At 39.3% G+C, this 21,006-nt stretch overlaps 1 protein-coding gene across 4 annotated transcripts in view; it reads right to left on the bottom strand.

Moving 5' to 3' along the window:
- ARHGEF28 (Rho guanine nucleotide exchange factor 28) overlaps positions 1 to 21,006 on the bottom strand; it is a gene marked incomplete at its 5' end in the record, with an annotated part of 260,851 nt that overhangs the window by 13,284 nt on the left and 226,561 nt on the right. For 3 of the 4 annotated variants that reach the window (XM_082652386.1, XM_082652388.1, XM_082652389.1), the window contains 2 exons: positions 14,737 to 15,037; positions 16,730 to 17,215. In XM_082652386.1, the coding sequence (XP_082508512.1) occupies positions 14,737 to 15,037; positions 16,730 to 17,215 (787 nt within the window). Of the gene's footprint in view, positions 1 to 14,614; positions 15,038 to 16,729; positions 17,216 to 21,006 lie in introns of those variants that run through there. The other variant, XM_082652387.1, reaches the window with a different exon arrangement.

Here is a 21,006-nt window from a genome sequence, read left to right as displayed (position 1 = left end):
TAAATACTTTTAGAAATTGTACCATTAGAGAAGTAGGCAGTTTGCAGAACAGAGGCAAAATTAGGACTTTATTAAAACAGGAATCAAATGAGAATATATATACTAAGATTAATTACTTTACTCCTTGAAGCCACCTCTTCCTACAGGAGATGATTTTACGTTGTCTTATGCATACAAATGTCATGTGGAGCTACTCTAGATGTTAATATTTGTGCTTCCTGACTTGTGACCTATGACTAACACTGGAGCCTAAGAAACCAATTTCCCTTTAATTATCTACAAGGTGACACAAATTCCCAAGTTTACACTACATCCTCCTCCTTTTAGATCTCTTTCTTCTGTAAACAACTCTTCTTAAGAAGGAGCCACAGCATTACCATACAATTTAACTTCTCTTTAGTGGAATCAGCCACCGAGAGCAAAGAGCAAGTAGCCTCAGTGACTTAGTGCCCAATGGCCCCAGCGCCTTCCAGACCAATAGGGGCCACTAAGCACACTGCCCTCTGATAGCCTCTTACCTCACAGAGTAGGAAGATGCAGACACAGATGACTATAAAAGAGGCTAATGAACACTGTCCACAGGCGGACACCACTTCAGAGATCTTCCAAAGAGAGCATTTTTAGATGTGGTAGCCAGGACAGGCTTCAGAGCAAAGACAGAACTGGAATTGAGCCTGGCTGACCAGAATGTCAACAGGAAGAGGTGGCCTCGGGAGGAGGTATTTTAGGTAGAGCTCACCCCTACTGCAAAGGGGAGGAAATGCTGGATGCCATAAGAAAAGAGAGCTGTTGGGTCTGGTGGAATTATGAGTTAGGGCAGATAAATCAAAGGGGTGGGGATGTGTTGGAAGATTGTGGAGGGTTTTGAATGGGAATGCTGGGAGTTTTAACTTTAGGAGGTAAGTTTTGCAGCTGCTGGTGATCAGGACCCTTCTATGGTCCCGTGTCTATCTACATACTTGGCTTCACCTGCACATGTAGGTCCAAGGCAGGGTCAGAAGGGAGCTGTTATTCCCCATTTTTCATCTGCTTGGAATAAGCCCACATTTAGCCAGTCATGTTTCCATTCCTTTGATGGACAGAACATTATTTATTTTTTCAGTTAGGAGAGGGTGTGTCAGAAGGAAAACTGTTTTGAGCTTCTTGTCCATTCACTCTTCAATCAACACTGAGTGCCTAGTATGTGCCCTGCACTGGGTCGGACACCAGGGAAACCGAGTTGAACAAGACTTTGTCTCAGCACCCAGGAAGTTTATAGCCCATACAGTCACTTCAAAAACTGTTCCAGTTTCTTAAAAGCTAAATAGGCACCAATTCTAGGATGAATTCTACTCCTAGGTATTTATCCAAGAAAAGGGAAAACATAATTCACAAAAAGCCTTGTACAGACTGTTTATAGAAGTTTTATTTATAAGAGCCAAAAACTAGAAATAAGCCAGGTATCTATCCGCAGAAGACTGGATAATTGTGGTAAATTCATCTAAGCAAGATTTCTTAGTAATAAAAGGGAACCAATTACAGATTCATGCAACAGCATGGATGCATCTCAAAAACAGTATGTTGAGCGAAAAAACCCTGGACACACAAAGCTACGCAGTATTTGATTCCATGTCATTCTAGAATAAGCAAAATTAACCTGTGGTTGATGGAAAGCAGATGAGTAGCTGCTTCTGGGAGTGAAGGTTGGTTGGTAAGAGGTAGAAGGGAGCTTTCTAGAGTGATGGCAGTACTCTGTGCCTTGAAATTCTTTCCACAAAAATGATTGAATAATAGAGTTAATATCTGAGCATTCAATGTATGTAAATATCTCAAACAAACAATATATAGCAACTTAAGAGTCCAGAGGGAAAACAAGTGACAAAATATGGTGGAAAGTAACACAAGGATTTACTGGACACTATAGAATCACAAGGAAGGCTCCTAACCCAGATTGGGAGTGTCTGGATGGGCATTTGGAGGAAAGTGACCCTGGAGCTGGGGTCTTGAAAGACGAATAAGAGTTTACCAGGTTGAGAATAAAGGGTGGAGGAGAGGATATTCCTGAAAGAGGAAATAGATGTACAAAAGGGGCAGATTTATGGCCTTTCACATAAATGGAAGAACTTCCTACGGCTGGACCACAGGGAGAGAAAGGACAGAGCAGCATGAGATGAGGCTGAGAGATCAGAGGTCAGATCAGGCCTCCAGGCCCAAGCACATAACCTCCTGCGCTTCATCAGCAATGACTAATTTCAGCACACGGTGCATTTGAATAAGCCCAAGGAAGGTGACCCAAAAAAGCCCTAAGAGGACTGGACACAAATCCTTATCCACAGGCCCAAATGCTGGCCGAGGGGCTAAACAAAACTCTATCTAAAATTCATTGTGTTGTATTTGGTATTCAGAAGACAACCCACGTGGTAAATCACGTCGGCATATGTCGTTTGGATTTCAATTGTTCCTACGGGAGAAAGGATGTATTTGAAGGGTGTGCCATGCACAATGAGTTTATTTCAACACCCACTTACATCACTGGTTTTCTTCCTAGTATACTTTAAGGGATAGTAGCCCTGCAAGGTTCTGGGCTGGAGAAGAGGATGTTGTGGTTAAATAGGTTTGGTATGTGCCACTTTTGGAGAGTCACAGTACACATGAGCACAATGAAAGTTTTGAAGAAGTTGTGTAGTCGCCAAACCGCCATTTCCCAGTACCATCTGATTATGGGAACCTTCTATCATGTACTGTGGAATGTTTTTTGAGAAGTATCTATTTAGATAATACTCCAATGAGACATAATATGTCCTTCAGGTCCCCAGAGCAACTATTTTGGAAGCGGCCCAGTGGATGAAGCAACTGAATATTCTTCCTAATGCTCTGCTCCTTTTTTAACACAAGGTATAACAGTAACAGTGACAATAACTGTGTCTACTAAGTGCTTCCAAAGTTCTCAGAATTGTACGTTTCGTCTTATAAAACCCTCATACCACCTACAAAGTAGATACCGTCAGAAGTCCAATTTTACAGATGAGGAAACTGACACACACCAAGTTTAAACACTTGCTTAAGTTTTCACAGGTGGTAAATCTGAACCCAGGCCTTCTATCTTCACCACTATGCCACTCAGCCACCTCCACTGTTCAATATTAATCAAGTTTATTCCTTCATGCATTCATTTGTTAATCTATTCATTGATTCATTCGTTCAAATCCCTCATGTAAAAGTGAAGTACCAGAAAATACACCTAAAGTTCATTACATTGGAAAAAGCATCGTTTTAGTCTATGTTTGCTGAAACTTGGTTTAGGAGGTGGGAGAAGATGTATTCTTTATCTTTTCATCTTTGAATGACGGGGAAATATCACATCACCTACCTTCTTCACATGAACATATGTCTCGTCTTGACCATTCTGGTCAAAAATGATATTGCTAGGCAGGTTTCCGCCCTAGTGTTTTTTCTGGGTCCTTGTTGAATTAGTCATTTAATCAAGCGCTTCATGAAACAAATTTTCTGAAATTTTCCTGAACCACACATCCTCAAAGTTAGCCAATGGTCTAAAAAGATAAAATAACCATCTCTAAAAAAAATACCCACCATATCTATATATTACCTATATCTCTTATCTGAAGAGGAAATATTTTAATTTGAAATATTGTAACTCACTGGCAGCAGCATTTGCAAAAACCCTTCCATATTCCTATCAGAAGCAATGATAATTTCTTTGAATAGGATAATTTTAATGTGATTTTTCCCAGTACTTTGCTCACACAGTTAAGATTTAAGCTTTTCCCCGCTACATCCATTAAGGTAATCACCTCATACCCAGCTCAGAGCAGAGGTAGCTCATAAAAGACAAATGTAGTATCTGATCTTTCACGATGCTTTACCTCAGGCTGCTTGTTCAGCATAAAATAACTAAAATTTTAAAAAAAATCTTTGCAGATAGTTGAGTGAAGTACCCTAAAAGGCAGCTAAACACACCCTCCCCCTTGCGGTACTGCTGCATTCTCCTTTCAAGGGGGATGGGATTCCAGTCCGCAGTCCTCGGGGACACATCAGTGTGTGACTGTACTTCCTCACACTGGAGCCCAAATGCAAAACAGGGCCTCATGATTATGCTGACTAACAGACCATCAGATTTTGGCCCAAACCTTCCTTTTGTTTTCTCCTTCCAAGCTATGTGCCAGTGAAAAGTAGTTTGCACATGCAAAACTTTGTGGGTGCATTTTAGAGCTCATGCTGAACAGAAGCATCAAGTGTCTAAAAATACAGGATGAGCGCTACTTTGTGTATAATCTATCATGCCAACCTGGACACATTAACAAGTAATCAAAAATAGGTTAACTATTTTTGGTAGGAATAAATTCATCAAGAGTCAGAAGTTTAATCTACTCATTGGAAGTAACGCAGCTTTAAAAGCCTTTCGTTTCTTAAAAGAAGGTTCCATTTTAATCAGATGGAATATATATTAAGAATTATACATTCCATATTCTTGTTATATAATAACATCCCCAAAACAGAGCCATATGGAAACAAGTCAAGAAAACACAACCTACATTTATCCAAGAGTTTAGGCTTACGTAATTTTAACAATAGTTAATAGCTCCATATTTACCACACTAAAATAAGAAGAAAAAAAATCCAGCACAGCTAAACAGTTGACTGCAAGGGTGCGTCTGAAATGACAAGAATACAAGCCTAAGATCCTAAACACAGATTCATGAAGCTTTTGGCAAAGCCAAGTATGTGAAGTCTCTTTCTCCTTGACTCCTAATATCTCACCATCCCACCTTCTGCCATCTGCCTCTAGCAAATGTCAGTGGATTCCCAGGATGGAAGCACGTTTCCTTTCTGATTCATTCCTAAAAGACTCCCCAAAATATGGCCTACTGCAACTGAGCATGACTGCCCTGAATTCACGGGAAATCACCAAAGCCATAGTCTTCTTTCAGCCATCCAGAAGAATCAAGAATCCCTCCCATCTAAAGGACTGGTGTCTAAACCGAACACTTACAGACTCCTATACTGACAGCCCAAACCATCTTTGAGAAGTAGGAACTTCAAAATTCAGAGTCTACAAGAAAGTACTGAGGCTTCTGACGACACGTTAGAAAACAGAGCGTTAAAATCACCTCCTGATTTGGGGTTTTGCATGGACAGGGCTCTGAGCAGGCGATTCCTGTTTTTTGTTGCTGGCGGATTTATGAGACTCTTAGAACGCAAGGCCCTTATTGCAATGTTATAACATTCTGTGTGATTAACTGATTGCAAATCACTGCACAGGGTGCCAAGATCGCTGGTAGGAAGCAGGTCATTAAATAAAAGTAAAACTCTGCCAATGTTTTGCTTGTAAATGCTTCTTCCAAAGCTCTACAGCAGCACCAGTCCTTACAAAATGACCTCAATTCACCTGAGAAGTAGAGTCTCCAGTATTTTTGGCAGATGATCCAAATATTCTATATTTAATCCAAACATCCAGCATGTTATGTTTTAGGAAGAAAAACCTGTAGTGTAATGAAATTTGCACAAAGAGAGCTATGGAAAAGAGTGAAAATAATGAAATTCTGCACAGTCGTACTGTGAAATTGTTCAGCAAAAGGCTCAGGGTCCTATCTTGCAGAACTGGGAACCTCTGTAAGACCACATTTTTCCTTAGGTAAACCTTCAGACCAAGCATTAACATTTCAAATTAAATTGAATTAATATCTTACCTAGAAAGCGAATGGGTACCCGGGCCCGTTCTCCAAGCAAACTCCACAGTGATTTATCATGGCAAATTAGCATCTCCACAGATCAAAACCCAGGCCCCGGCTTACTTATTATCTGGCTCGAAGTCTGAGCAGAAAAACAGGACAAGACGTTGCCTCCTCAGCCAACTGTTTCTGGGGACTAACCAGCTGAGGACACATAGGTGCCTTTCAGTCAGTCTGTCTGGGGTAGAGCAAAGGGATATATTCCTTAAGATGCCACCACATTTAATTTTAAGATTGCCATGATAAATATATGATCTTTCAGGCAATACTTTAAGGCTGACAAGTAGAAGGTGCTGCCAGGGAAACTGGTTCACATTCTAAGAGTGTACTTAACGAAACAAATACTAATTGTTTTGCCTGGGGAGATACATTGGACTGTTAAATAGGACTTAGCAGAAGAAAAAGGGTTTAAGAAAGTGTTTCACTGATGTTGAGCTAGCTGCCCATGTTTAATTTACTGGTGTTCAAGCTACTTTATGGTTAAAAAAGAAATGCCCCAGTGAACAGATAGGCTGACTAACTGTTGTTCATATAACAATTAAATGCTAAATTGTTTATGTGACATCTTCCTAAAAGGACAGCAATGAATTCATTTCTACTTGTTTAGAATAAATTAAGGCATTTTATGGAGAATATGTTTTAACCGTTTGAGCTTTCATTTGCTACACATGGCCATGTGTGGCTATATGTACAATATTCTAAAGGGAAAAATAACTCATATAAGAAGATGCTCTCTAGAGGTGAACAAAGAGTACCTATGTCAAATGATAAATGAGACTATATGTCTGAAGACAAATTTATTTCAACATTAATGAGGAAGAAAAGTTGGCAACTGTTAAAGTCTGCTACCTAGAATTCAGAAAGGTATTCATGACAAGCAATTTTATAGTAATCCTGACATTTCAGGAATGCCACCTCACATATACCCATCTTACAAAAGTTTTCAAACTCACTCAATCCAGGTAGCTAGCCTGAAGCACTTGCCTACTCCACCTGTATTAACCCCCATCACACTCCACAAGTCTACTGGCTTTCCTCAACCTGTTTCAATGCCTCAGTCAAGTAAAGCTGTGTGACTCAAGCTCATAGTTGCTTTCATTTCTGCTAAAGAGTGTGGACCTTGACTCCTTCATTCATGCCACAAATTTTTATCAAATGTTCATTAGATGCCAAACACTGTGCACTGTGCTTTGTCAATTGTAATAGAGCAACGAACAAAGGAGATAAATGGAGCGCCCCACTCTCTTGAAGCTCATTCTACAGTGGGACAGGCAGACCTTACATAATTTATTACACATGTCATTAATTCAAATTATGAGAAGTGCTAACAAGGGGTGCTTCCTGGTGATTCTGAGCCTTGATTTTTATCAGTCTATACAGGACTAACAAGGACAAATTCAGGATAACTGAACTCAAAAAGAGATTAAGGTCATAAACCAGAACACAATTTTTAAATTTAAAATTGGTTTAAACCAAAATACTCCTGTTGGGTGTTCTCAACATTTTCTTTCTGGCAGGAAAGTCTATTCAGGGAACTCAAGTATTATCAGAAGTTTTCCTGGGGATATATTGATATAATGCAACCATTTATATAATGCAACCCATGAGGGTTGGATGTTCTGTAGATATGGAAGTTCTACATCCCAAGTTGAGATGTTCAGTCTTGCTGCCAAAATCTCTTACATTTGGTTCTGAAAACATGGTTGACTGATGTAACTTCTTCTCTCAGAGAGGAACAAAGGGAAACAAAATGCTGTGACTTATTTCCTAAGACAGTTCCGGTGATATACTAACAAACACCTCCTCTTAGACCAATATGGAAAAGTAGTTAACCCTTTATATTCTAATCTATTTCCAGTCGGAGTAAAAAAATTCCCCAATTTGCATATTTTTAAAAAATCACATTTGAAACTATTGGCTTCCTGCTGACATTGAGGAGACATTTTCATTTCTATCAGCAGGCCACCTCTGAATCACAATTACAATGAATTCTTTCTACCAGGTAGGGATGAAGCTGAAGTTCACCGGATCCCAGAACATCCTTGGCAATTTTTTTCTTTTTAAGTTCTGCTAACACTTCCTTCTCTTTTGTACAGATGAGGAATTAAGGCTTAGGAATCACGCAGCAGCCATACGAGCCTGAGTTAGCATTTGAACCGAGGTTCTTTAACAGCAAGCCCAGCACTCCAGTGCAGGGGAAGATAACAGGACGGCTGCTTCAGAATCACTTAAGGAAAATGTCAGATACACAAATTTGCGGGCCCAGCCAAGTCCTACCAAATCAGAATCTCTGCACAGAGGAATTCATATTTCTATTGCCTTCTCCCAGAAACCATGGTACACAGCCAGCTACAGTAACCACGGTTCTAGCAGCCAATCCCACCCACGGCATCTCACTTCTCATGAGCCTCACAGTTAGAGGGTGGCCCTCCGTAACACCATCACAGGATTTGGGGAGCTGGAGTTGGGGGGGAAAAGTGAAAAAGAAAAGTTGTCTTCTTTGAAACACAGAGACAGCAACCACCATCTCACAGGATGTTGTAAAGGGCAAATGAGACCATGAATTCAAAATGTGCTTTTGAACGGCATGAAGTACCATATAATATTACATTAATTCACCCAAAGGTGAATTAACTGGGATGGAATTTCCAAGCCAAGAGGAACATAAACGTCTCAATTTAAGTGAAAAAGAAAGTACAGGTTAGACCATCTATTTTTACAAATAAAGTTTTACTGGAACACAGCTAATCTCATTCTTTTTTTTTTTTAACATCTTGATTGGAGTATAATTGCTTTACGGTGGTGTGTTAGTTTCTTAAGGTACTGTCTATGGCTGATTTAGAGCTATAACGGCAGAGTTGACTATACGCGACAAAGACTGACGGCCTGAAAAGACGCAAGTATTCACTGTGTGGTCCTTTAAGGAAAAGTCTGCCGCGCCCTCTGAACCAGATGGTCATATTTTTCTTAGGCAAACATTAAACATCAGTCCTTAGCTGAACACCCCACATTTTAGGCAAGTCCTGAAAATTGAATTTTCACGGTTGGATGGACATGGGGGTGAGAGAGGAGACAGTCCCCAGATTCTGATTTGTGGAAGGCATGATGTTTTCTTTGCCCACTTTGGGTCATTGTCCCAGGAGTCATTGAGACTGACAGGAGCACGCCTTATCCTTCAGGTATGTTTGGTACCTAAATGGTTACAAACTTTCCTTGCAAACCCAACCCTTAATCACTTTGAGAGTAAAGCCCCACTGTACTAGAGAGGTCAAATATGTAACCCACAGACCACATATGTGTGTATGTACATGTATGCATATATGTACTTGTATGTAGGGTGGGTTAAGCTAAGGATGACCCAAGGTCAGGCCTAACCCCCTGGAATCCTTCATACTGAGTAGGTTCCCACTTTAGCAGCTTGTTCAAACCAAATTGGAAGCTCGGCGGGGATGAACAGCCAGCCACACGGCTGGCTGGCTGCCTCTGAATCCACCCACCTGCTGGTTTTGCTCTCCTGCTGTGTACTGGGCTCTATTCACTAAGGCGGGATGGCCCTGGCCCAGCTGGCTCACATAGCAAACCTGCCCCCAGAGAACTATGCAGTCAGGAAGTTGGCAGTCAGCACCCTTGGCTCACCAGGCTCTACAAGCAAATGGCATGTTTCCTTTTCCTGGTACAGAATCTGCAAAATCATCTATACTTGTCAGTGAGAAAAATTAAAATTAAGTCTTTGAGCCCAATTATCTATGCTCTTGTCATAACGCAGATGACCGAGAGCAAGCAGTATTTATGATTTCCTTTAAAATGTTAACCAAAGTGATAGCCAAGATTCTAGAAGAAAAGATAAAGAGCTGATCAATGATTTCCCAATTTTGACTTCTACAAACTCCCATAGATATATCTGGATAATAACTTGATGTCATATGAATATTCTCAACCCTTCAGCTTTGGTTTTATTTAAGCAATCCAAAATAAAGGCATCTAATATTCCTTCCCAATCATATAGAGAGTTCAAAATTCCCAAAGCTCTTTAATTAAGGTCTAGGTTTGGGAAAATGTCCTAATGAACATATAGACATTTTTCTGCCCTAATTTCTGTATTGACACAGGCTTGATAACATATACCTATATCTACAAATATAAAGAATATAGATATTTACCACAATTTTACTGTTACACATTTTTTTAAACAAAGTTTAGTTCACTCCCCTAACCAAGTTAAAAAAAAAAAAAGCTCAGATTGTTAAATTATAGTTCAAATATGGTACATTTTTTAAAAAATTAAAGCTTTCATGGCACCTAAAAACAGCAAAGAGAAAATAATAATTTTATCCTGTGTTAAAGGCTGAATTGTGTCCCCCCCCCAAATTCATATATTAAAGTCCTAACCCCCATTACCTCAAAATATATTCGAAGATAGAGCCTTCAAAGAAGTAATTAAGTGAGGTCATTAAGATGGGTCCTAATCCAATATGGCTGATGTCCTTTAAGAAGATGAAATTAGGACACAGATTTGCACAGAGCAAAGACCATGTGAAGACAGGGAGAAGATAACCATCTATAAGCCAAGAAGAGAGGCCTCAGAAAAAGCAACCCTGCCAACACCTTGATCTTTGACTTCCAGCCTCCAGAACTTCATTATGGCAGCTCTAGCAAACTTATACATCCACCTTTTCAAATACTTCTTTGTCACTGAAGTCTATATTATCTAACGCCAGCTTCAGTTTTATGGGAAATTGCCTGTAGGTCTTTAATAAAGCTTCCTTCCACACAGATAACACAAATAAGGTACCCATTTCTGAATTATAGAATATTTTTAAAACGTTAGAAATTATCACGTACTCACTTCTTAAAGACTACTACTTAAATACTAACTACAGCACAGCCTTTTATTTGGAAATTTTCTATTCTATTTCCATATGTAAAAAACATGTCATTGAAAGTTTAACGCAGCTGTCTGTATTTTAAAAAAATATAACAACATTGCCAAGATGAAGTATTCTGAATACAATGCTTTGAATTTGAAAATATTTTGATGGGCACCAAATTCTAACAAGCAGCAAAGCGAAACACTCTTCTGGAGTCCAAACTTGATAAAGTTATTCTTTTTCCAATGTCAACTATGTGACTAAGGCATGAAATTTGGTTCTCGATTTAAATTTTATCATATGCGTTATGGCAAAACTATGATGCTTTAACTACATTGAAAAGGAACTTTTTAGGTAACCTGCAAATGTTGAGGTACAGATAAAAATATAACTGAAAAGGGAGACTAAGAAGATTTCAGATTATCATACCAGAAAGTAGTTTCTCTGTTGATTAATGAAAAAAAGGCAAATATAAACTAAGAGAGACACTGAGTAAATAGTCCTAGAATTCTAAAGCTAGGAGAGAAAAAAAAAGGCACAGAAAGAATGTTTTTTGTTGGTTTTGCCTTTAAGAAGACTAATACAGTTGAGCATTTCATGGGGCCAATTACATAGCAATTGTCCTACAGGGACTATATTGTTTAAAGAAATTCAAATTTTCTGTAGTCTTGGCTAGTGTCCCTCAGAGGAGTGCAGATTAAGTTCCTAAGCCAACCATCTCTTCCACTATAAATAAAATCAAATACCAACTTGGATCTAATGCTCAAACATCAAGAATTTTGTTCATGAGACAACTTCCAAAACTGGAAAGTAAAGTTCTTTATAAAGTATTACCTTAAAAAATATTTACAAGTAACACAGGGATATTGTTAGGCAACACTAGAGAAACAAATGACCCTTAACAAAATGTGTCTTATGGGAAAAAAGTGAAGCTGAAGGGTATTTATATCTGAAGATCCTCAGAGCTCATGCAAGCACTGGCCACCACAGCCCAAATGATTGAGAAATATTTTCCAAATGGTAATATTAAAAAAAGAAGGAAGGGACGAAAACAACAACAAAGAACTGGACCTTCCTCATGAACATCCTGCCAGAGATTACAATAGGAGTTATTCTAGTTCTACTCCAACTTCTTTTAAAAGGACAATTCAAAACAGCATTCTAGAAATTAACAACGTGCAGTGTAATGGTTCAGAGCATGGGCTCCGGAACCAGTCTTCCCAGTTCCTCTCTGGCTCTGCTATTTACTAGCTCTGTGGCCTTGGACAAGTCACTGAACCTCTCTGTGCCTCAGTTTCCCCCCTCGAATGGCGATAATAACAGAACCAGCTCAGTGGGTGGTTGTGAGTACTAAATGAATTTCTCCATGTCAGACCTTAGCACAGTGCTTGAAGTTTGGCAAGTGTCATATAACTGTCAGTGGTGGCAGTGGTGATGGAGATATTGAAAAACCAACTGAACACAAAGTGCACAGGAAAATGTCTGGTGAAGCTGGCTTGAACAAACTAAATGAAAATTCCAGTCTAGGCGACAGCTAAACACGTTAGAGAATTTTATTTACATACAATTTTTTCCACCAGGCTTACTGCTCCCAAAATTCCCATCTCCACTTATCTGAGCTGCTCTTAGGCACCCAGTACAAGACCAGACAAAAGAGCAAAGCATTCTTTAAGGAGCTGCCTGAAAACAGCTGAACTTAGGGCCTACTGATGAAACCAAACCACGGTTAAACACACATTTAACAAAAACACCAGCCAAGAACAGGAGAGGCAAACGTCGTTAGCCAGCGTAGTTGTCACTGATGACCACTCACACAGAGATACAAGAGCAAATGTGAAAGCAGGGGACACTGACATGGCATCATCCTTGATTCTGGCACATGGACTGTCCCCCCCTCCCGCCTCCCACCCCCTCCCCCCCGGCCTACGTGGACAGCACAAGCAGAGTCTAGTGAAGACCACATCGGTGGCTTATGTTGAGCTACTTCTCTTTTTTTTTTGCGGTACGAGGGCCTTTCACTGTTATGGCCTCTCCCGTTGCGGAGCACAGGCTCCGGACGCGCAGGCTCAGCGGCCATGGCTCACGGGCCCAGCCGCTCCGCGGCATGTGGGATCCTCCCGGACCGGGGCACGAACCCGTGTCCCCTGCATCAGCAGGCGGACTCTCAACCACTGCGCCACCAGGGAAGCCCATTGAGCTACTTTTGATTCTAAGAACCGTGAAAACTCTGGAGTGGCTTGAACAATTTTATCTGGCCCTGACAACCCTCTTAAGAATATATATCCAATTTTCATTCCACTTCCCTACCACCTCCTTAATCTCTGACTTTCTTCTCTCTCCTCCAGAAACTGCTTATCACGCTTAAGTAAACAAACGTAAATAGGGTTTTCTGACCAGTTGCAAAACTCCAGCGCTTGACAGCCCACACTGCATTTCTGATCTAATCCCTCCTGCACACACCAGGACACTCCTGAGAGAGGAAGGCCAGAGTTGATTTTGCTCTCTTCTATCAATGTCCTGAGTGTCCTTGGCCTACACTGGACACAACATCTGAAGCTGAAGCACGTTTTCTCAGCATTTCCCTGGGCTATATTTAATTCCTTACATGTGGAGACACTGGTTTTGTATATAATTACTGTTTATTTCCTTAGTACATGTTCTCTCTCCTGTATGCAGGCTGCCAAATGTTTAAAAGCTTTCTACTTTAAAGCACAAGTCAACAGAAACAGGTAGGAGATACAGAAAAAGCAGAAATACTTCTTTCAAACAAAAGTGTAATGTGGTTTAACTCAAACTCAGTTTCTGAATTATCCCAAAGCCAGTATGCAAAATCACAGTGACAACACAGAAAGCACTGCAGATAGCAACTTAATGAATCCAACACAGCAAAGCAACATGTATCAAGAGAAGGCATTCTGCAATATGGTCTCTGTAGTGTTAGGGTTGCAACATAATACATTAAAGGGGTTACACTTTGCTACATTCTGCCCATTTTTTAAACCCCAATTCACTGTTCCATTTTGTTTCTTTTTTCTTTAAGGAATACTTGAAACGATACTTAAAGAACTATTTCATTCTCTCTTATATGCTGACAAGAAATAAGAATGTTACAGCAATGACTGAACAATGTAAAGAATTATCCACTGCTAAGAATCAACATACTTTGGGTTAGTAATACATCTACTTTCAGGCAGTGTCAGAATTATTTACTCTCTAATTCGGAGAAGCTGAACACATTTAAACCTTTTCATTGCTGACAAATTATCCTACTGACAAACTAAGAATAACTATGAAGCATGGAAACCAATCTCTGTCCAGTTCTGAAGAGCTCTATACCACTGCTTGTTTCACGTTTCTGAAACATTTTGCTGTCGGTGATTTATTTCCCATCCATGTGGCCAGCCATTTGTTTATTCTATTGCATGCCATCTGTTTTTCGGTAGAGAGGTTTTGAGTTCTTCTCATTCCCTACCTCATATCCCACAGAAAACAATTTATAATAGACATAGAGTTAAATCATTTGGATTCATGTGGAGTTGGTAACTCGAGCTGCCTTTCATTTATATTTGGCAAATGCTTTAATGGGATTAGCAAATTGTGTCATTACGAGGTACTTACGGAGACACAACACCTTTTTTTTTTTTTTACAATGACAAATGATGTTAACAGTTTCATTTGGGGTATTTAACGGCAGTACAGAAGATTTTACTAACATTGCAGGAAATTGCCCCGAGAGACAATAAAGCCCTACCACAAACCCTGTCCATATCTTTTATTTCTGAGAGTCAACAAGTATGTGTATCAGGATGTGGTTGGGTCTACAGTGAGGAATAAATATCAAGTTGCTTCACTTTTCAAGGAAAGTTATTATTTAACCCACAGACCTAAAAACCCTGTCTGGTTCTCACATCTCAGTGGCATCCTCTAAGCCCTCCAACCATGGTCTAGTTGTCTCAATGCTCACAAGTGATGGCCCCCAGACTTCCCCAAAGAAAAGTTTATGCCACAAAGTCCAGCTCATCAGCACCAATTTATTCCCATTCTAGGGCCCACTTTGAGTTGCTCTAAAGAAGAACCAACCATTCAGAAAAACAGCTCCTTGTGGAAACTATACAGATGATGTTTAAAGTATTAATTACCATTTTTACAAGAATCCTTGCTGCTTTGGTGGAGAGGGGGTATCTGATGACAGGACCCAGCGGCTATCCACAGTTCATGGCTGACATCCAAGGGCTGAGAAATGTTCATCTTGAGGTCTACTTGATTTTCACTAGTCCTTACCAAATCGGAATGAGATATACTTGGGGGGTAAGTGGCATCCTGATGGGTATCTGCTGGAGTCGGTTCGTTCAAAGTGTTAAGTGACATTTGCGCTAAAGTTTCATTGATGAAGAATGAATTTTCATGACATAAACCCTCAGATTGATTAAGTTCCATTACCTGTGTAAGAAAAAAGAAAAAACACAATAATTCTTCCAGCAATTTGCACCAGTTTTATAAAGTATTTATTCCTAACAGAATTTAGCAATCAAGATTTTAATGAGTGAGGTGGAAAAGGATATTACCCTTGACTCCCTCCTCCCATCCCCTTTTAATGAGCTAGTACCAAAAACTTCGATTGGCAACACACAGCATATCTTAAAAGAAATAAAAATCAAATGAAAAGACACATGCAGCTGTGTGCTCACTGCCATTAAAGTGTTTCTACTTTAAGGGAATATCATTTTCACTTTTGCTAAATAAAAGTTGAAGACATTCATGTATACATAAAGTATTTGCAATAAATATAATTTAGCCAACTTGAAAGGAAAGTCAGATATAACACAGATCACTCTTAGAAGCTTGTCAACTTTTACAACTTTATGTACAGTATTTACAATAGCCAGGACATGGAAGCAACCTAAATGTCCATCAACAGATGAATGGATAAAGAAGATGTGGCACATATATACAATGGAATACTACTCAGCCATAAAAAGGAACGAAACTGAGTTATTTGTAGTGAGGTGGATGGACCTAGAGTCTGTCATACAGAGTTAAGTAAGTCAGAAAGAGAAAAACAAATACCGTATGTTAACGCACATATATGGAATCTAAAAAACGGTACTGATGAACCTAGCAGCAGGGCAGGAATAAAGACACAGACGTAGAGAACAGACTTGAGGACACAGTGAGGGGGAGGGGAAGCTGGGATGAAATGAGAGAGTGGCACTGACATATATACACTACCCAATGTAAATTAGCTAGTGGAAAGCAGCCGCATAGCACAGGGAGATCAGCTCGGCGCTTTGTGACCACCTAGAGGGGTGGGATAGGGAGGGTGGAAGGGAGGCTCAAGAGGGAGGGGATATGGGGATGTACGTATACTTACAGCTGATTCACTGTGTTGTACAACAGAAACGAACACAACTTTGTAAAGCAATTATATTCCAATAAAGATATTAAAAAAAGAATATAAAAAAATAAAAAGTATCTATGTGCACATAGTACAGAAAAGTAAACTCTTGGAACAAATGGAATTGTCAAGTATGGTTAGAGTGGGTGCAAAATGAAACACGGAACTTTTGGAAAGGCTTTATCCTGCCCAAACATTAATTAGTATACTACTTACGTTAACTGTCATTAGTGAAATGGATTTTGAATTTATAAGGTCAAATTTATAAAAAGAGAACAAGCTTGCAATAACAGAATAGTAGTGTACTTGTTAAATTCAGTACCTATGAACATTAATAGCTTAACTGAGCTGCTGAAAGGTAAATCTATACAGAACTCTGAAGACTGGAGCAGATACAGGGGAGCTCGAACTACGCTCACGGTGAGCGTGCCTCCAGGGTAAAGCTCGCCTCAGTGGTACAGCTCTAGTCTGTATTTCTTCCCTCGGGTAAGGGGGTCTCAGAGTACAATGAACCCATGGTCCAGCAGCACCCAGAGCTTTCACGTGTCCATACTTCAAGTCAAGGTGCATATGTATTGTCTCTAAAGGGTCCCAGCTTTTGTTACCTACACACCAAGTAACTCTTGTGAGCTCTCACACAAGCAGCGAAAAAGACAGACGTGTGGTCAGTGGCTCCGGAACCACCACGACCACGGCCGTCTCACACGCTGCTTCTGCAAGCACAGGGAGACCCGTACCTCCACGCCTCCTCCAGGCAGCGCCGCAGGAAGGCTCCTCTGCCGGCTGTGCTTCCAGCCACGCAGCAGGCTCTTCTGGGCCCGCATCCTCTCCCTCTCCCTCTCCACCAGGCGCTGGCCCTCCCGCAGCCGCTCCAGGCTCTGCTGGTACTCCTGGCGCTGCTGGTCCAGCTGCCCCCGGCTGCTCAGCAGCAGCTCCTCCTGCAGCCGGCACTCCCTCTCGCGCTCCTGCAGCCGGCTGGCCTTGGCCTCCTGCTCTCGCTGCTGCTGGTCGCACCTGCGGTGCCAGCGCTGCCGGTCCTGCTGGAACTGCTGCTGCAGCTCGTGGAGGTTGGCCAGCTCCTCCCGCCGCTTCTCCAGGCTTCGGCGCTTCTCCTCGTCCTGAAAGGGGCTGCCTCGGAAAGAGGGGCCGGGGGACAGGCCCTCCTGCTGCTGGAGAGCCAGCCTGTGCACCTCAATGTGGCTATCCTGAACGGTCAAGGCGGCCTGTCCGAGCAGAGGGCAAAAAAAGCAAAGGCGTCCGTACCGTGTGCACCTTGGGTTGGTACCACCTCAAGAGCATGACCAAATTATTTTCTCTGAATATCTCTGTCCTTGTTCTAAGTTACCTCCTGAGACTGACCTTGGCACTTCAAATAGGCTTGTCTGCATTTCCTTAGTGGTATGGCCTGGAATTTATACACAAAAGAAATAAAGCACAAAAGCAATACTCATTCCCTCTTTTGGAAATGCCGTTTGTTGCTGGTTGTTGGATAATATTTAAGCAATAAGAATTCAGTACCTGAATTCACAGGACTCTGCATTCCTGTGCTATGCCTCATTCTTTTTCTGAGGTCTTGACAGTCAGTAATTCAGGAGAATTTAAGAATCTATATAAATCTGGTAGTACCCTTTGAGTCTCAAACCAGAAATTACTTAAGCTATATGACATACATGAAGACATAAAAATAAAAGTCAGCCACTTGGAAGCTTTGCTAAATAACCTTTTTTATAATATAATGCCCAAGAACAGCAGTTAATATCATGTTTAGGAGATGTATAAATGGTAAAGCTAGTCTCATTACTGCTATGTCTTTGTATTATAGCAGGAAGGTCATGCACAAAGCACTAAGCTGAAATTCATTTGTTTAATAGAGTGCTAAAAGGAGGCTGGACTGCTTCAGGGGACATAGGTACTCTAAAACCCAGAGGACATTACCAACCAGGGACACAGATACTCTAAAACCCACAGGGCATTACGAACCAGATTAAAAAAACATTTTGAGTTACGGCATCTGCCTACAAAAAGTTTGGCAGTATCACAGGAAATAACTGACAAGTTTTGGAAGGATTCCACAAAACAAAACAAAAAAATATCTGGAAATGCCCCTGGAAGCTTTTAATTTTAAAAGTCCCCAGTGAAAGCACAAAGAAACAGAAAAGGGACAAATTGAAAATGGCCACATACTGGGTATGTGTGTGTATGTTGTGACTCGTTATGAGAAATTATTACTCTCCTAGGGATAAATTCTCATTTTTCTTTCCTAAAAATTTAAAAAGCTGTCCATGTAACAGATGCTGGGAAGATGGGGATTTGACCATTAGTTATTTGTTAACTCAGCAGTTTCCCACGCTTTTGAAGGTTAAAGAACTAAGGTATATTTTAAATTGGTATTTGTCTTGGAGTAAGTCTCAAAAATGTATTCAGTGGGGCCTTTTGAAATAAACTTCATGTTTTTAAATTTGAAAATCAATTCAAAAAATTTCAAATTCACATGAATATTTGATTAATGTCTTGTAGCAGTTATTATAAAGAAAACAATGATACCATTGAGAAGAGGTACTAATACCTTTGATATTTAAATATGAAATAATAAGCCATTCAGGACTCTGCTGACCTGGCTAAAGCAAACCGTAGACTGCACATCACCACTTAATTCTAACAAATCCTAAGGGCATCATCAGAGTAAAACAAACAAACAAAAAATCCAACATTTTATATGCCAAAACTGCTACAGGCAATGGTAACTCTCACGTAAGGATTACAATTAGATTAATTAAATGCTACCAGGAAGTATTCTTCATATATAGGCAACGTTTGGGATAAGACTACTCCCTTCTGTAGCAGAGAGATGAAACCTCAAGACTGGATATTCATCTTCACATTTAAAGTTTACATTTACATTTAGGACAGAGAATAACGCTTGCTTTTGAAGTTTAGGAAAATTCCCAATTCACTCTCTCTCCTTTTCTTTTTTTAATTATATTGAAGTATAGTTGATTTACAATGTTGTGTTAATTTCTGCTGTACAGCAAAGTGAGTCAGTTATACATGTATATCTGCTCTCTCTTAATTTTTCTCAGCTGAACTGTGTCCTCTCCTTTCTGCCTTGCCTATACCTCATCTCTATTCTTCTAACATAGGATCAAATTTCATTTCCATCTGATTCAAAAATCCTTTGTAAAAACTTTAATCATGCATAAAACATTCAGCTTCAAAAGAGATGACTGTGCCATGAACAGAAATCTTTGAGAGCCCATATCCTTAGACCAGCTCAAAAGCTTTGGTTAAGAGAACCCACTATAGAATTTGGTATTTGCTTTAGTGTTGCAAAAACTAGGTCATTTAGGTCATCCAGCTTTTCTGAACCTTGAATCCACAGAGGGCTGCATTCAAGGTTGAAAAGAAGAGATATGACCTTGTGAGTGTTTTCATCAGGCAACACAAGCTGGGACACTCAATGTTTTCATCTCCCAAAAGTTAATGAAGTGCACGCAAACTATACCCCTTCTCAGTTAAAGTTTAAAAGAAAGAATATTTGTTTTACATGAGAAATTAATCTCTAAGACCATCTACCCCAGACCAGCATATCTAATAGAAGACACTAAAGGCATTCCCACTAAATCTTGAATACGACAAGGATGCTTACTATTGCCACTATTATTTAAGACATTTCAGAATTTCTAGCCAAAGCAGTAAGCCAAGAAAATGAAATTGATATAATTATTGAAGAGTAGCCAAAATACCACTACTTTCAATTTTTTACTTTCTACTTGGAATACTCCAAAGAATCAACAGAAAAAGTATTAAAACAAAAAAACAAAAATTCAACGAGTTGGCCAGTTAAAAAATATATAAAAAACCAATACCTGTATTTATACCAGCAACCAACATTGGGGAAACAGAATGAAAAAAAAAAAAAAATTCCATTCACAATAGGAACAAAGAGACAAAAATATCCAGGAATAAACTTAGCAGAAAAAAAAAGTACCTAAATGAAGACAATTACAAAGCTTTCCAGAAGAACATAAAATAACATGTTCTCAGACAAGAGAACCAATTACTGCAAAAGTGTCAATCCTCCCCAATTTAATTCATAAATATAGTAATATTTTAATTTAACTGTCTCAGCAGAAGATTAAGAAATTTGTCAGACTGATTCAAAAGCTCTTATGAAAGAACATACAGACAAACATGGAAAATAATAAGAGGAGACTGTCATGCATTCAAATGTAATCCAGAACTTTAATCAATAAGATAGTGGTACTAGATCAAGAATAGGAAGATGATCAATAGAACATAAAAGAAGTCTTGATGCAAAGTATTAATAAGAAAACAGCAAATGTAGCAAGATATTTTTTTCTGGTAAGAACTTAAAATCAGACTTTTATTTTCCTTATTTTCTTTTAATATTCAATTAGGTATAAGATATGAAATATGAATGACAATAAACCAGTGGGGAAAAGTTTAATTTCAGTAGTAACCAAAAAAATGCAAATTAAGATCATGAGCTAACTTGACCTATTTTCAAATAGAAATTTCCATTACTTCAACATTTTCAAATTGGCAACAAGTTGTCCATATTACCCTATTGTAAACTTTTCCAGGTGTATGTAATCTATGTCCATGTCCCCTTTTTCTTGCTGATAATGATTTTTTCATGCCTTTTTCTTTTTTTCTCATTAGTATCAATATGAGGTTTTAAAAATTTTACTAATGTCCTAAAAGAAACAATATCTGAATTTTATTGATCTTTTCTATTATTTATTTTCTATATAATTTATGCTAACTTTATTTCTTCCTTCCCTCTACTTTCTTTGGATTTTATTTTGTTGTTTTTTAACTTTTTGAGATAGATGCATAACTCATTGACTTTTAGCTTTTCTTCTTTTTGAATATGTGCTTTTTAAAGCTCTAAATTTTCTCTAAGCATGACTCTAACTATAACGTACATATTTTGATACTTAGTAATTTTATTATCCTTCAGTTAAAACTATTTTATAATCTTCAATATATT

This window comes from Grampus griseus, assembly GCF_964374135.1.
Source record: "Grampus griseus genome assembly, chromosome: 3".
NCBI classification, from domain to species: domain Eukaryota; kingdom Metazoa; phylum Chordata; class Mammalia; order Artiodactyla; family Delphinidae; genus Grampus; species Grampus griseus.
This window is presented reverse-complemented; position numbering and strand designations above follow the sequence as displayed.